This window comes from Phaethon lepturus, unplaced genomic scaffold (genome assembly GCF_000687285.1).
Source record: "Phaethon lepturus isolate BGI_N335 unplaced genomic scaffold, ASM68728v1 scaffold10294, whole genome shotgun sequence".
Classification (NCBI taxonomy): Eukaryota; Metazoa; Chordata; class Aves; order Phaethontiformes; family Phaethontidae; genus Phaethon; species Phaethon lepturus.
This window is the reverse complement of record NW_010535548.1, coordinates 112,190-129,965: the sequence shown is the minus strand read 5'-3', so window position 1 is coordinate 129,965 and position 17,776 is coordinate 112,190. Positions and strand designations below refer to the sequence as shown.

The following is a 17,776-nucleotide window of genomic DNA, read 5'->3' as shown; positions in this document are numbered from 1 at the left end:
ATTTCTTATTTTGACATTGGAAATGTGTAGGATGCCCATATCACTGTGTTCTTTAAGCTAGAGGAAACTGCACATGGTGCAGCCCTTGTTTTTGTCTACTGTGTGGTCAAAACCTGCTTGTGTGTTACCAAATGACTTGTCTGGGGTGGTTTTATGAAATTCCCTTTCTCAAGAGCACTCCTGAAAGTGATATTTTTGTGGCAAACGTAGTGGGCTAAGTAGTGCTAACAAGTTTTGCAAGTGGGAAAGCTTTTGTGGGAACAAAGTTGTAACGTTTGTTTGCAGTTATAAGCCAGTTATACTCAAATTGTTTGAGAACAGCAGGCCTTGTTGACTTTTAAATATGCCCTGCTTTATAACAGTTTTTTAAAGGTCAGTACTCTTCTATTTTTTTCCTCAATAACTTTCACTACTGGCTAAGAAAGTTATTGTTTTCTAGCTCTTCAGTATCTACCACTACAGGGTTTTGAATTTGATCTCATCTTGACAAATGCAAGGTAGGATTGGCAAAGCTGGCGCTTTATTGCGTTTGCCTCAGCAGCAATGCAGGGTTACTGGGGGGAAGAAGGGAGGCTAGTGGGGTGTCTCTCTTCTCACAACCTGTAATGTTGCGATAGCTTCCTTGGCCACATTTGCATTGCTGTGACTGCAGAGTTGTTCAAGGGTTTCTTTAATCTTGTCCTCTTCTATTTCTTGTCTCAGATCACCTGAATGGGAGATGAAACGCTGACTTTTAGTGACATGCCATGGCATAGTGGCTCCCAACAATTGTTGTAAGATAAAAGTTTGGAGTCTTTTGCTGTTTAAAACGAGCTGCTTTAATTTAAATAAATTTCTCTCAATAGACACCCTTTCTGCCATTGAAAGTATTGAACAGGTTAAAATTTTTTTCTCCTGTTTAACTTCCAAGAATTGATTGAACAGAAGAAAAGCACTTTGCTGAAAATGTAATACAGGACAAGTTCCAGCATTTTTTTTGCTTGTATGCTTTTTTTATTAGCCTTTCATATTAGTAAGACTCAACTAATAGTGTTACAGTTAGTCTATAAAGAGCTAAGTATATACACCCCTGGAAAAAAGTCTTATAGACCCCATCTGTTGTGTCAATACTCTATAGTAGTACTGAAGGTTGCAAATGCTTATTCCTATTCCAATACCTCTGTGGTTTACAGGGGGCAAAAAGTAGAATATACTGTAAAATCCAGCTTGTCTGCCGATACAGGGTGGCTCCAGGATTTGAAAAGCAGCTCCCTTTGTGGCAGATTCTTGCCTGAACACAATCGTTATTTTCAATTTACATGATTTATGTATTAAGATGTGAGAAACTGGCAGGAGATCTTTGGACTCCTGGTTTCAAGGTGGTGGTTTTCAGTTAGTGCCACACATCCAGGATGAGTCTGATCTTGCTCAAAGCATTTTAAGTCTTCCCTAACTGTGGAGCGAGAGAAACTGAAATAATATCCTTCATATGTTTTACTGAAAGTTGCTGTGCAAAGGCAGCATTGCTAAAATTGCTGTTTTATCTCAGCTTCTGGTTTGGTTACAGCATAGGCAGAACAAATGTATGCCTGCCTGTGGAAGATGATACAGACTCTTTATTTCTTTGAATACGAAAATGCTGTGGTACATACACAGGACCTGGGACTGCCAGACATTAGTGCATGGTGAATTTGGACAAAGATGCCTTTATTCCAAGGCTCTAATTTTGCTATTTCAGGACTCGATTATGTTATTGACTCAGTGGAATAAAGCCTTTCTTTTTTTTATTCAACTGATGGTTTAATCAGCTTTTCAAGAAGCTACTTGACTGGGATTTTTGGTGATCAGTTAAGAATGAACCTCTTTAATAACCTTTACTATTCACTGACTGCAACATCACAAGCAGCACACTTCAGTAACAGAAAACGCTTGCGTTTTCATCAAAAATATCCATCCTTTCATCACAGTCAACTTAATGAAGTTACCTGAATTAAGAAGACTGCACAAAAGACCCATTGAACTATATTTCACCTCAGGACTTGTATTATCATCTTGTAGAAGTTTGTGTAAGCTTTGAACTAGCTGTGATTCCTTAAAAGATTCTTCAAGGGTTTCTGAAAAATAAGTAAACGAATACCTGTTACCTGAGAAGAAGCTAGAAAGTGAACATGGTTGCTTTTTAAAAATAAAATTCCTGACTGGCTTCGTTTCAGATTGAGCATCTGTTTTCTGTACTGGAGAATGTCTGTATTTTCTGTACAGTGTTTCTGCACTGGCCTCATTCTGGAAGGCAGAACCTGTGTACTATAGATTGTATAAAATAACCTCATAATAGCTGAAAATTTGCAGTGGTCAGTGCTAGAAATGTTGATTCATGTTAGTTGCCCAATTGAGTTTGAGAGCCTTAATGATGGACCGAGCAGTAAAATGAGCTCTCTACTGTCTTGTTTGTTAGTATAAGAAATTCCAAATTTACTTTCTTTTCAATTTATCTTGATGTGTGTAGATTTTGTAGTGACTGTCTTTATTGTAATAGACACCCATTTTCAAATGTGATCAGTCATACAGGAAAAATCTGAAAATACTCAATCCCTCTGAAAATTAGCTCAGCAAAGTTAGTTAGAACCTTTATAGTTTTGTCACTTGCTTCACCTGCAGCTTCTACAAGGGCCTCTTGTCTGTGCTTCTGCTTTATTCACTCCTGCATTCAAATGCCTGTCTTCCTGAAGATTTCCTCCACTTATAGTCTTCATTTGACCATTCAAGTCCATAATTCGTCCTTAATTTTGTCTTCATTTAGACTCTCATCTCTTTAGTCTTTATACCCTTTACTTTCCTTCTGTGTTTTTGTGTAGGTTTCTGGAGTCATACATACCATGCTACTCAGCAGATTGTGCCTGTCCACAGAACCTGATCATTTGGCTCTACCCCAAACAAAATCTTTAGGCAATTCCTGAAGCCTATTGCTTTTGATCTTCTGCATGGCTGACCCCCTTTATTTTATGCTGAAGAACTAAATCTAGAAAAGAAACATGCTTTTTCTTACATGTAGAATTAACAACATGCCAGTGTTTCTTAGTAATTGAGCGTCTTGCACAGATAAATGCTTTTAGGAGAAAAATACCTAAATTGATGGCAGATGCTACTGCCAAAGCATTCAGAGCCTCATTCTGCATGGCAGCATGTTTGCTTGTTGTCATGGAAACGAGCTGCTTCACTCCTTGTGCCTCCTGGATGGCTTTGACCACTTCCTGTTAAAGCAAAGGTAAAATATCACAGATGGAAGTCTGATGTACAAACTGAGGGAAGTGGGATTGCACTCTTCAGCCTCTGAATAGATGGAAATGATTTGCCTGCTGCAGTGCAAACTGATATTTGAAGACTAGAGGTAACATTTAAGATACGTGTCTGTTTAGGGCTGGTCCAATTTACTTGGAATATCAATACTTACAATGATGTATATGCATTCGTATAAGATAAAACAATATATATTTTGTCTCAAGTTTTAGTTTGACCTTATTTTTCATTTCAAGCCTTCAGACTAGCAAAGATTAGCTTTACTTTATTGAAGCCTGTGCTGATAGTATCTACTTTTTTTATCACTACTTCAAAGTAAAGCACGGTTGGGGTGCCTGTGTATAATAGCATGATTTATAAGAAACAGAAGCCTGCTGTAATGTGCTGCCAGATACAGATCATGCCAGATTCATCCATCACTAAGTGAGCTCTTTGGAGCTCCTGGGAGACTGATATTCAAGACAGGTCTGGGTTATCTTTGCCATTTTAATTTGAAATTTGAAACTAGTATTTATGGAAATAGAAAAGCTTTACCTACTTACCATTTGTCAAGCCTTACTCAAGCAGGGTAAAAGTTGACAAGTGACAGTAAGTAACCATGTTGCTCATTTCTGTGCAGTATCTACAGCTATAGAGGGCACTGCTTTCCTGCTCACCTTCCCCTTAGTGGTACTGAGGCAGACTGGATGGTTTTTACAGTGAACTGCCATGTTTTTAGTGATAAAGCTGTATGTGCTGTTTAGCACTTAACCCCTAGCTAAATTGACAAACTCTAAAAACATCAGAGAAGGATAAAGTAGAAACATATCAGACCAATAGCTCTCGTACTTGGGATCTGTTGTGACGCAAGATTGATGCTAGCAGCCGATTTGCTTCTCCATGAATGCCGGTGTGGTCGTTGGAGTTGCACCACTGTACAAGTCTGTTGAGCAGCATGGGGTCTTGGCCCAAGATTTCAGCTGCATCAGCTGAAGAGAAAAGCATCATCAGGAGACATTCACAATTGGACTCTTCGGTCTTTCTGTGTCTGTCACAGAAATGTGAATGTAGAAGTAGCCAAAACCACAGGCCTGAGCTCAGTGTTCTAAGAGCTGTAACTAAACTATTGGGATTTTAAGGGATCTTCGAAATCTCTGCTTGAGGAATGCCAGTTGTGTTAGGGTAACTCTTGAAAGTAAAGAACAAAGTAACCTGTTCCAATAGACCTATCCTTTTTAAGAGGCTGCTGAAGCAGGGCTTAAAATGAGCAGCTTCATAGCTTTGAAAGCAAATATTCTGTTGCTATACTGAAATCTTCATGAGGACTGTCCCTTTCCTGTTTGGTTTCTTACGCTTGCTCTTTGAGCCCTGCACAAATATAATCATTGGCTCTCCAGAACCTTTTCTTGCTGTTTCAGTGCTTTCAGTAATGGTGATAATTACCGTTGGTAGCATGCGGGAAGCCAAGTCTTGGTACAGAATTGCAGCATGTCTCTAATTGCATGTCTTGAAGTCTTAAGAATGTGTGTTGAACCGTGTATTAAGCATGATCAAAACTTTCTCCCAGAGTTTAGAGGTGCCTTTTAATTTGCCTTCCCCTATGTTTCAGAAACCCTATCTCAAGACTTGCTAGAAGTATTAATCTGTGTGGTTGACATTTGGAAAAAACCTCACTAGATAACTTGTCATTAGAGTTCCACTTCTTAGGAAATGCTGTGGTTTAAGGCTTGTTGCTACTAAGGGAGACTACTCCCAAAGCTCTTGTGTTCAGCAGCAAAAGGAACTTTACTCATGCTCTCTCAATATTGCATCAGCCTTAACACCTGGTTCCACATGAGTCTTACTGCAGTCTAATAATGCATCTTTAAAGTGCTGTGGATCAAATGTGACTAACTGGTGGAAAGTTACTTCCTAAGCAAAGGAAAAATGCAGATATAAGAGCTGAGGACTGTGAAATACTCTTATTTTAACCAAATATGTTAAGCAGGGGTTCAGCCCAGAGAACATCCTGGTAAATACTGCTTCATTAATTTCAGTTAGTTGATACTATTCAATACTTAAGACTTTGGAATTCTACATCTTGGTTCAACTGAAATTTTCTTCTAAGTGAAGGGTACAGGAGAAAGATAAGAAAGTAGCAATGTGCACAACTTAAGCTGCCTTTTTATAGGAATTGAGTGCTCACCCATTTGGCTTAGAGCTCAAAAGAACTGTGTTTTAAATTGCCAAACCGCTGTTTCCGTGTGTTTCAGTTGATCGTGAACTGAGGATATAAATGCACAGCACTTCCAACTGGGCACCAGAGAGGCAAGAGTAGTCCCAGGACAGATGCTCGCTTTTGGTGCAGAATTACTCCATTTGCAAAAATAGACTGTGGTTATAAGACTTAATTCAAATTTAGGAGTCTCATGTAGTACTTGTAATTAAGTTGTAATTAGTACTTGTAATTCTTGTTGACTTAATTTTGGTCATCTTGAGTCCTGTACCAGGTCTGCTCCCCACCCCTTTGCTTGAGGACCAGAGCAGATGAGCGTGAAATGCGTTGTGTGCTCTGAAGAAGGAAGGATGTGGTGAAGGCCTCTATGGGAAAGGTACATTCCTTAGGAAGGGCTATGAAGAGTCTGTGAGCTTTTTCCAATATTTTTCTGCCTTCCCAGACTTTTAAAATAGTTCCAGGCGTGAAAGAAGGCAAGTATGGAAATCCCTGCTCCTTTGGAAGCAAATTCAGAAAGGGGGAAAAATATGGGGAAAAGTCTGCATGGCTTTAAGATACTGGGAAGTCTGTCTCTTCGAGCTTTGCCGAAGCAAATATTTGAAGAACCAATATTAACAGCTGGAGCAGAAGGGATAGGTTTGGCTGATGGGCATCACCCTGTTCCTGTTTCTTTACCTGTGCTTTTCTGTGTGTTGCATTTGTTTTGAGATATTCTGGAAAGTATCAAATAAAGTGTGCACTGGAAGGTCAGTGTCAAACCACATGACTACTCTAGATGTTTTGCAGAAACTGTAAGTCAACCTATACTCTTCTTATTTTGGGGAGAGAGATGAGGAAAGACAGACACTTCCTTTTTTTTTTATTTGTCCAGTACACTAAGGAACAATCCATGGATCAAAACCCAAAAGGAATCTTCTAGTCTAGCTGAGCATGTTTGTTTTGAGAGAAGAGTTACTTGTCGTTGCACAGCCACCTGCATATTACCTCTGTAACAGAAGGGCTTTGGTTTCTAGGTCAGATGTTACATGTTAGTCTGAGGACATCATGATAATCTGGTTTAGTACAGAAAGCTGGAAGAGGTAAGAGGGTGGTGAATGGAGCCAGTCTAAGAGGTTTGTTCAAAGGAGGTGTCTTGACCCAGTTTGACAGGGACTTGCTGATGTCTACCAGCAGCGGAGCTCCTTGAGATAAAGCCTAGTTAGTTATTCTTGATAGGAAAAGGAGGACCTTTTAACTTACAAAAGCCTAAGTTGACTAAATTGTATGTATGATTGAACTTTCAGTTGAGCTGAAAGTCCTTTGGCTGTTGAAGTGCACAAATTATTCTGCTCCTTTGAAGCAAAACAGTGAAAAAACCAGGAGTTAATGTTAACATCTCTTTAGTGTAATGAAGCTGACAGATCTGACTGCAGTTCTACAGTTGGAAAGAAACCTACCTCTTCTAGTCTGTAGGCCTCAGCATGCCCAGTGGTTGTTGGAGTAATGAATTTGTACTAGATAATGCAATTAACTAATTTAGTGTGGACTACTTAATAGATGTGTATTCATAAGAGTTTCAGGCTGAGTTAATTAAGGGCAGTGTTAGCTTATGGGTGGATAAAATAGAAAGTAATTAAAGGTGGGAGAACTGTGTGCTCATAGGCAGGAATGGGTAAACATTGAACAATCTTCTACATCTTTTTTTTCTACTCTAGACTTTGATACCTGTATTGTTTCAGATTCAGAAGTTGTACCATTTTATGCCAAATTCCAACTTCATACTAGGGCTGGTAAAGAGCATTGAGTAAAAAAAAAAAAAAAATTCATGTTTGGTAATTTAGATCTGTGTTCTGTCTCAACTGCAAAAGCTAAGTGGTCTCCCCTGTCACAGTTCAGATGTAACTAGAGAAATTGCCTTTCAATTACTTCCTTCAAAGCCTGAGAGGAAGAGGCTAAGTTTCTACAATCTTCCAATGTCTATTTCCTACCATAGTGAAATATAAGTGAAAGCAGCTTTTTACTGGACTAGAATCAGTGCAAATTAATGAGTGCTAGATCTAAATTTTATATAATGCATATTCATTTGAAGAAGGATACAAGTAGCTGCCATTTCAAAGTGGTGTCTTGCAGTGGTGTAAATGAGTGCGGCATGGAATGTAGGAGAGTGAGATTTTTTTCTCCTTTCATGTAACTAATGAATTTGTGATTGTAATTGTTCCATACCAGCTGTCAGTCCCCATTGCAAAATGGTCATAACTTTTCTGTTTTTGACCTATTTATTGTTGTTCCTGCACATTAAAGTGGTCTGTACTGATTAACGTTCTAGAGTAGCTGCTCTGGTGATATGAAAGAATTGGAACACCATGAAAAAACCCCAAACCCCACAACACTTGTTTTTGTGTTAGACTTACCTAGCTTCTTACCAGAGTATAAGGATAAATTAAGATATTGTAGTGATCTTAATGCGATTCTGATATTGTGCGTGTTTCTCAAAAAGCAACGATACGCACAGGTATGGTTGCCTTTGCATACCCGCCTCCTGTGTAAAACTGAATGAAGTGCAAGTAGATAATCCCATATTTCAACATGCGAAGTAAATTCAACGTTGGAGCCACGCCAGCAAGATAAACGTGGCAACTTGTACAGAGAGACTGTGTAACCGGTAGAAACTCATTTCTCCTGCCTTACTCCACCCCAGCTTCCTTTGATCCTTTTATATTCTCCTGTTCATTGATCTGCTTTCCTGTGATTTGGCACTGTAAATCCTTAACCTGACTCTTTACCAGCAAGGCATGAGTATGATGGCATATCTCTGGTGGAAAACATCATCTTCCTTTTAGGCCTTTGCCAGTTCTCACTGACTTCTGCAGATCCTTCCATTTGGTTTGTTTCTCATCTACCTCTGGGTCTGACTAGGTCAGTATGGAAGGCTCTCAGCCTCCAGCAGTCATCTCTGTTGGAACCTCTCCAGCTTGAGTAGAATCAGGTTAGCAGGACACTTAGCCTGTAGTCTCCTTGCACATTCCTTGTCTTGCAGGGGGAGGAGAAGAGGGGGATGCATAACTGACATCAGTAAGTGTTAGCAATTCCCTACCTTGACCATCTGCTAACATCCGTAGTGTTCCAAGAAGTTTAAACTGCACGGGAGGTATCTCTGACCTTAGAAGTGCCTGAATCCGTTCTGCCACACCTTCCTCCAGCATTTGAACCTTGTCAACAACTAGAAAATAGAGAAAAAAAAAAAAGTGTTGATGTGAAGCTTGGTGACTACACGAACGTCTGAAAATACAGATATGACATAACTGTTGTTCTGAATTTTATGCTCTATTATGTCTTAGCAAGAGGTCCAACTTGTTAGAGTGTACAGAAATTAAGTCAGGACTACCCAACTGTTTAAGCTTCTCTTTTGAGTTAAAACCTTCCTAGGAATTGCTGTTAGGATATTTTAGTTACTTTTGATCTCAGCTGTGCCTGGAATGAAGTACATAAGAGAATAAACACAGCATTGTTGTTTCTCTTCCTTTTTCTAGTTGTAATAGATTATCCATCCACTTGCCCACTCACATGAGCAAGCCTTTCCTGTGCTTGCTCATCTTAAGAACTGGGTGGCAGAAGTGATTTAGACAGCCATATTTCTTGAGAATGAATTTGCTTTTTGTATCTGAGCTCACTGATCCCCTGTTATTCAGGCCTTTGTTTCTGTGCTTTCCTAATTCTTGTGTCTTTGCTCCAGTCATTAGTGCAATAATCCCTGGTAATAATTAGCAGCTTGTCTGGAAGGAGTCCTAATGCTGCTTGACTGTGCTACTAAAAGCTGTGTTCTCCAGAGCAATTTTCTTCCCATCCTCTGCTTGCCTTTTTTTTGAGGGGTGGGGGAATGACGTGACAGTGAAGTTAGGGAGATAACTGTTCTATCCCTTCTTCCTTTCACTGGACAAATTGAGAAGCAGACGCTGTCAAGTAACTTGTTCTTAACGTCCTTGTCTTTCAGTGGCACAGACTGGCTCCATTCACTAGAGCATAATGACTTTTTTCAAATTTTTTATAAGCACTTGTTCTTTTTTAAGATCACTACTTGAATTGAAGACTTTCCCTGTGCCCACTTGCAAGTGATGGCCCATATTTAATTCATTTTTATTTTATGATTTATTTGGATTTGCACTTGTTTTTTTCCAGGTAGTGCAGACTATTTTTGAAAGTGATAGAGTTTGTATTTCTAGAAGGAATGTGTTATCGTGAGGGAATGTCTTACAGCTTCCATATTCTGATATTTTTATGAATTGATGAGGAAAAGCACAGTGTTGGAATAGCACTTTAAGTGCTATGCATTGCCCACACACTGGAAAAGATCTGAAATGGTTTGTAATAGACTTGAACAGAACAGATAACCAAAACAGACTCTGTATTGTTACATTGATACTTTATAATTCAGAGTTGAGCCTTTTAAAGTACAGCTGCAAAGAAATTAAGATCTACTGGCAATATGTGTAGCAGGCAGTGATATAGGGGTGAAATTGTAGGTTGCAACCACATTTTTTGGGAGTTTAGATCATACAATCTTTGCAAGATCAGCTGTGTTCATTGCTTTGTTAAGGAACTCACAAGGAATGCCTGGGTTGGCATTGCTAAAAGTGGGCCTTGGTATTTGTTGAGGAGTGAGTTCTGTTGTGAGTTAGAATGTGATCATCTTTGCTTGTTGTCAAGGGAAACTACATCAAAATTGCTGTCTTTCAAATGAGATTAATTGGTACCTTTGCTGCTTGTAATCATTAAATACTATTGTACGTGTTGCAGGAGTGAAGAGACCTAAGAGACCTAAGCATGGGACACCCCTAGGCTTATAGAATAAATCCACCTTTTCCTTCTAATAAAGATAGTTACATTTTCCCTACTAAATTACTCTTCTAATTTCAGCTGGATGACTCTGATTTTTTTTTTTTTATGATTCTATGATTATCTTCTAATAGCTCTGTATTAGGTTATAACTGATGTAAGGTAGCTGGAATGCATGGTCGAGATCCTGCATACTCTATTAGCACCAAAAAACGATTTGCACAGGCCTCTGCTGACATGAATGATGGTAGAAAAATCTCTTTGCAGAGAAGTAAAATATACATAGAAGCAGTGAGGGGCTTATGGTGTGAAATGTTTATTAAAATACTGAATAGATGGATGGCTATTACGATCCAGACAGTGTGATAATACTATAAACCAACCTAAATAAATTACTTGAGAGTATATAAAAAGTATATATGAAATAAAGAAATGGGTGAAGTTCTGAAGAGAGCTATCTGCAAGAAGAAATGAGGGTGTATCAGGCTTTAAAAGGAAGTAGTGGAGGCAAAGTAACAACTAGTATTATTCTGGGGCTCTCACTTGTTCAAAGCAATGTTTATGTATAAAACTGCTAAACCAAGCATGCTGGCTAGCTTACATAACAAAATTGGCAGACAACTTCAGGTTCTTTCATTTTCAGAAAATAGCGTTAGTGTCATGCTCCCCTCTGGAATACTGTATCGCGGTGTAAGGAGTGCGTTGCAGGGTGCTGTACTGTTTAATTCTCTAGCAAAACATTTTTGGCCTGAATTGCACTTTCACATTGAAGCAATAAATTTGAGATTGAGAAGCAACACAATTTTCTGATGTGTATTCAACGATTCTTCTCTTATGATCTTTTAATAGTTTGGGCTGGAAGGGACCTTTAAAGGCCATCTAGTCCAACCCCCCTGCACAGTGAGCAGGGACATCTTCAACTAGAACAGATTGCTCGGAGCCCCGTCCAGCCTGACCTGGAATGTTTCCAGGGATGGGGCAGCTACCACTGCTCTGGGCAACCTGGGCCAGGGTCTCACCATCCTTGTTGTAAAAAATGTCTTCCTTCTATCTAGTCTAAATCTGCTGTCTTTTACTTTAAAACCGTTATGCATTGTCCTATTGTAACAGGCCTTGCTAAAAAGCCTATCTGCATCTTTCTTAAATGCCCCTTTTAAGTTGTAGCTTTAAAGTGTGTTACAAAGGCTGAATTTGCAATAAATATTTACTTTATAGAAGAGGAGATTTGTGAATTCCCTACCAGCTGTGATGTGATAGCTCTACCCCTACTCTGTATTTTAAGCAATAAACCCTGTTTTGTATTTTTGTCTTGAACTGCTGTATGCTGTTAAAATGAAACCATTTTAGCAGCTGGCAATGAGATCACACTTTATTATATTTAGACCCTTTATGTAGATGAGAAATCCTGATGAAATATTCAAATATGTATATGTCTGCAGGGGGAAAAAAGGTCAGTTGCCCCTCAAAATACAAGGGACTAGAATTGGTGGCTTGGACAGAACTGCACAGATCTCATTAAATGACCTGTCTTTACAAAAAACCCCAGTAAGTTAATTGCCTTCAAACTCTGTACCTGGTATAGCAAGGTTTCGAAGTGCACTGAGTGCAGCATGTTGAACAGAGACATCCCCACTCTCTGCGTGTTCCTCCAAAAGATCCAGAAGCTGATGTATGACTCCCAGCTGTAGCATTTGTACACAGTTGCCATCTGAAGAAAGAAGCAAAACCAAGCAGGTGAGAGAGATAAGAAACACAATAGTAGGAATTAATCGTGTGGATTGAGAATTCAGGGAGTCTTTGCCTTGGCTTTTTTCATGCCTTAATAAGATTGAGACTGTAGCTCTTGCATTGTTTTTTATAATCTTCAACTCTCTAGAGAAAAGTGGACATCAGCCACCTGTGAACTGATGCTGAGCCATCTCTAGCAAAGGTTAGCTTTAGAGAGCTTTCTAGGGGCAGTCACTGGCAAATTCTAAAACATATGTTCTGCAGTCAATTTCTTCCTCGATACTGCTTTATTTTCCACAATATATATGGTGGAATGGTGGTGGCATTTTTCCATTTCTCCACAAGATAGCTTTAATACTCCAAGTTTGCTATTCTGTTTAAGAAGCTATTGTGAGACCAGGGATCTTATCCAGCAATGATGAGTCTGATTGCTAGTTCTGTACTGCTGTGACTCGTATTCAGTCAAATAATTTGTCATTAACTAATCATTGAAAGAATTGTGCCTAGGTTTTTCTTACCTGTTCTGAGAACCCCGCTTTCTCAAATGAGAAGTCTAATTGCGTTGCAGTCCTGTGAAGCTAGGAAAATGAGTTGACCTAGAGAGTTCTGATCTGTTTAATGCTGGTGAAAGAGCAGATTTGTACATTCCAGAGAACTACCATTTTGCCCCCAGAATATGCTCCGTAAAATGTGTGTCTGTACGTCTCCCCCTCTCTCTGAGAACTTGGTCTGCAGAGGTGACAGCCCTTTTGTTATCAGAAGCTACTTGGCTCACCTTGATAGGAAATGAGAAAGTATTCTCCTAAAGAGCAAAAGGAAACCCTGCATATTATGGGCTGCATCCTTCCTGAAGGAAGTGTTTTGAATGTGCCATTTTCCAAATATTTTTCTGTATTTTATTTTACGCAGTTTAATATACCTCGATGAGTATATTCCTGACACCAGTCAACACTTCCTTATTGCTGTGCTGTTAGCATGTGAATGTTGTTTGTTAAAATAGGGCAGAACTGTGTGAACACTATGTAGGAAGACCACATCTTCACCTGGGGTAAACATCTGTGGAACTATACAGACTTCATATAAATACAGAATCCAGCCAGAAGTAGCTTTAGGTGCTTCTCCATAGCACTAACTGCATGCCTAAGGTGTACAGGCTTCTAATTTTTGTATGTATACCACTTAAAAATGTCTCTAGTAATTTTAACGCCTTTGCTGGTTTGAATGTTACTTCCACTCCAAAGTAGTAGAAACTCCTCCGTGTTGTCTTTTGAACCAATGCCTGCTATTTGTTTAATCTCTTAGCATTTAGGTTAGTAGCATGGTTTTCCACTGTATTACTACAAATGTTAAATAAGAGTTTGTCAAATGTTTATAAAATGTAAGTGGATATTTTCATAAGAGAACTGTCAGTTTCTCAAATAGTTTGAATTCTACTCATACAAAAATCTTTTGATATCAATTTATGCATGCATTCTCTAAAGCTGATATTTTTTTCTTGTGATTCTTCAAATGTTCTCTTGCCTGGTCCTAATCTTTGGAGATCAGAGTATAAGGAAAATTGCCTAGTCCTCTTTAGGAATAGGTTCTCTATGAACAGACAATCTCTTTTGGTGTGACAAAATTCTACAGCAAAATACTTTGATCTTCATATAGACTAACCTTAATTGAACTTAATTTCTCTACTCCCCCCAGCTTTCAAACCAAAGAATGGCAGAACATTTTTTTTCTCTTGTAGTAAAGTGTGAATAGGCAGAACCCATTAATGGTTGCCTTGCTTTGATTGTCACAGAGCTCCAAATTGGTTCTCTCCCCTATAGATTTTTTTGCTTGGATAGCAGCAGAACCTTCAATTTAATGGCTCATAGTTAAAGTCTGATAGGAACAGCCACTTTCATAGCTGCAAAAGCTGTCTGTCATCTTTTCACTGCCTCAGAAGTCATTTGATGCTGAGATCAGATTTCCATAGAATTTTTTTCCTCTTAGATTAAAGTCTGTGCATACATCAGTGGCACATACTGGGGCCTGAAAGGGATTATTCACTTTTTCCACATGAACATCTAATGGGGTTGTGGGGGAGATGGAGGAAGAAGAGTGAGTGACAGACCAAGCCATTCAGCTGAATAAATTGAAGTTCAAAGGCACTGAGGGCATTTCTGTGGCCTTTGTAGAACAATGATGCACAATGGCTGATTCAGAGCAAGGTATAAGACAAGGAAGAAAGGGAATCTAGAAAGGATGTGGGGGGAGGTGGAGACATGGCTGTATGACAGCTTGTGTTAAAGAAAAAAAACAGATGAGACTGACTAGCTAAACATTCAGACAGCTGTGAGGGAATATTTTGTGATAATTAAGCACATACTAATGCAGAAAGTTGAGCATTGTTGAAAAGGCTCTTCTTTGTTAATTGAATTTGAAGCCAGTACAGTAGCTATCAGTGTGAAAGGACAGAAAGCGTGGTGGGGTGTCTTCTGCTGCCTGATTCAGCACAGCGCGTCTTCCAGGAGTCTGTTAATAAGAATCTCTGTGTTTCTCTGCATAGCATTAAGACTCATTGCTTTCTATAATAGGAAAGTGTGAAAGATATAAAATGGCTTATCTTGAGATTTATTTTTGCCCCCCGATGTGTCTGAGTAACCATCCCTTCATGAAGTGACTTAAACACTAAAACATCAATAACGGTATGTTAGTTTTTTTCTTTTTCAAACAAATCTATTTGCCATGAAACATTTCCAGAGTCTCCCCTCCCTCTAATGATGTGTGATTTAGGCAAAAAAAAGTGTGAAAGCTTGCATACCTGACCACCCCATTTTTCACAATTGTGTCCCTCAAGTTACTTTTAGTATTATTAGCATCTGCAACTTAAAGGTATGCAAGTCTCCAGTGTGCAGAAAAGCAAGAATGTTACAGAGACAGGGAGCAGTGAAATCTAAGTGTTGATTTTCTCTCCACTCACAAACAGTGGCTTTCCGTCTTTGAAAGGTAGAGTATAACCAACCTTACCATTTTTTTGTAGAATTAGCAATAGCCATTGCTACTGTCTCTGTAGCAGCATGTGTCTCGATGTGATGCAAGTACCAACATTCTGGGAGCAAAAAAATTACTGCATGTACTTATCTGTGGCATGATAAAGAGAACATCTCACGTCTGTTTATAATTAGCCCCGAAGTGTACTTTCTGTCTGTCTTTGGAGAGATTTGAATCAGTGATGACTTAAAGATTGTTGTTATAGTTAATAATTTAAGACCTTAAAAATGTTGGTTGCTTTGGGATGCTGAGATCAGATTTCCGTGGAATTTTTTTCTATGGGGTGGTGGGCTGAAGTATAAGTGTCCAGTTCTTGATGTTTTATTCTTTAATCTGTATTGGCCAAAATACGACATAGCAGGGCCACCTAAACTAAGTTGCTGTTAGGTCTTTAGCCTTTTTGTGTTGTTCCTGAAATCAGCTTAAAGACTTAGTGAAAAATCTAGGTCAGCACTGCATGTAGTCTGTTGCTAATAGATAGATGCAGAACTTAAAAAGAAGGTTCTTACATTTCATTTGTTAATCCAAATGTTTGAAGTATGTACACAGATTTCAAATAGCAAGTGAGGAAAACATGAGCAGTTCAATACCATGTGAACTTAATCTGATGATTAAATTTAAAACTGGCTCTTAGGCTAGCTTTGAAAGTGAAGTTGCAGAAGCGGGGTGTGAACTGACAACCACAGGTACAGCTGCAATGGCCTGAAGTTTTTGCTTGCATTTGTTCTGTGCAGGAGCAGTCACAGTGGCATATGATGACTTGAGGCAACATATGTATATGCTTGAAGGGAAGCATGACAATGTGAGCACTAGGTTCCTATAAAAAGTGAAAAAGTGTGGTGTCTGAGAAGAATTCCCCTAAGGATTATGAAACAGGTTGCAGATGTGTCCCTCTTAAGGAAATGAAAGCAACAGAGCAGATGGCAAGCCCTCTGCTAAGGGGACTTCTTGATGTTGTTTCTTTATGTATCTGGACTGTCGGTATTCCCTTTTTTTACCTCCAAGAAGCAGAGAGACAATGAGATCTGATGCAGCCTTCAGAATGCAGGTATCTTCAGCTTGTGAACTACCCTGGAGCCTCAGCAGGATCTCGGACAGCACCTCTTGCACTCCTGCCTCCACCAACTGCACTTTCAGAGCATCTGTAAAGATCACAGTAAAAGCATGCTGAAAACTTCCTGGGTCTTTGTCGAAATGTTTCAAACTAGGAAGCTAAATCCTTGAACTTCAGACAGTCTTTTTTTCAGGTGCAGTCACTTTTTTTTGGTCTTGTTTGTAACAGATATTCTGGTGCTAGGATGACACCAAGGCAGAATGAGCAAAGCTTCTTCATTGAACTTTGACATTTCTTGTATTGCTGGTCATGATTTTTTTTCATTTCATTAAAATCTGTATCGGGTATCTAGATATTATTAGTGGATTCTTGTTGGTGCTTCTTACACCACTGCTTAGAGTAGATATCTATGGTAACTTGATTGTATGTAATTTTTTAGTTAAAAAAAAAAAATCTGTTGAGTCTGCTTTCCTGTTGCCCACCATGGAAAATGAGTTTGAATCTGCTGTCTCATGGATCCACTGAAACAGAGTGGAATGCTACTCTCTCCCTCCTTTCTTTGCCTCACCTGTTAAGCTTCAAAGTCTTGCTCAGGCCAGGATTTCAAATGTTCTTGTGACTTATTTCTATTGAAACGTTTGCGGGTTCCCATTAGTAGGATCCCATGGCAAACTCAGAACCCAGAGCTTAAGCAAAGTACCAGTCTCCTGTCTCCCCTCATTCCCCCACGCTGAAAGGAGCCTTACCATTTTCTGCAAGTGCTTGCAGGACCTCAAAGACAATTTCTAACCTCTCATGGTTCTCTGCTCTTCTCAGTTGTTTCACCAGCTGTTCAGCAACCTTTGTCTTGCTTAGAGCTTCTTTGGCTATATCTGTAGATGGTAAAGAAACATTCAACATCTGGACTGTATCTGAGTAAATGTTAAAAGCATATCTCCTTATAACCTGAAGTGATTAGACACTACTTTGTTTTTTGAATGCTTTTGCTGTTTCTATAGATGCTTCTGTCCCTTTGGACAGCATTGAGACAGCAAAATTCTACTCCATACCTTCTCCTCCCCTTCTTTAACACTATTTTTGTGTAATTCCTGTAGCTATGACCTTACAATAGCTGCCAAATTAATCTTGGCTTAATTCCATTGACTCTTATAAATCCATCTGTAGTATGATTATTTAATATATCTAATTGACACGTGCCAGTTTGCTGTAGTAGTCTATTTTCTGCCTTGATTAGATGGTTCTAGTCTTGCTGGGATCCTAAACATCTAAAAGATGTACGTTAACAAATATGAAATTTTTTTTTAAAGCTTGCTGCTGTCTGACATAAAATGTATTTGAAGTGAACATGGTATTAGGTAATATGGGATTTACTTACCAAGGTCTGCAAGGTTGTATAAGGCCAACAGATCAACATGGACAAGTGGTTCACTCTCTGCATAATCGGTTAATATTCGGACTAGTGATGTGATTACTCCTACCTTCACCAGCTCTTCCTGAAGATCTCCTGGTAATAGTCAGCATAGAAGTTAAAGGTGATTAAATAGGGGCCAATTAAATCAGTGAAAAGAGTGCAACTGAGATGCTTTGCAGGAAGATAATCTGTTTTTTTTCTCAGTGTTAGAATTTGTACAACTTTTGTGCTGTGGGTTCAGGCTAATGTGTGTATTTGGGAAATCCAGGTTCAGAAC

General features: G+C 39.0%; 1 protein-coding gene across 1 annotated transcript in view; it reads right to left on the bottom strand.

Annotated features, from left to right (window-relative positions):
• Positions 1–600: 600 nt before the first annotated feature.
• Positions 601–17,776, bottom strand: part of LOC104619842 (rap1 GTPase-GDP dissociation stimulator 1-like) — a gene marked incomplete at its 3' end in the record, with an annotated part of 25,896 nt that continues 8,720 nt past the window's right edge. The window contains exons 6-14 of the mRNA XM_010285869.1: positions 17,464–17,592; positions 16,835–16,960; positions 16,033–16,176; positions 11,856–11,990; positions 8,544–8,669; positions 4,105–4,244; positions 3,104–3,230; positions 1,965–2,093; positions 601–707 (exon numbers count right to left, since the gene is read on the bottom strand). Coding sequence (XP_010284171.1) covers positions 601–707; positions 1,965–2,093; positions 3,104–3,230; positions 4,105–4,244; positions 8,544–8,669; positions 11,856–11,990; positions 16,033–16,176; positions 16,835–16,960; positions 17,464–17,592 — 1,163 coding nt within the window. The remainder of the gene's footprint in view (positions 708–1,964; positions 2,094–3,103; positions 3,231–4,104; positions 4,245–8,543; positions 8,670–11,855; positions 11,991–16,032; positions 16,177–16,834; positions 16,961–17,463; positions 17,593–17,776) is intronic.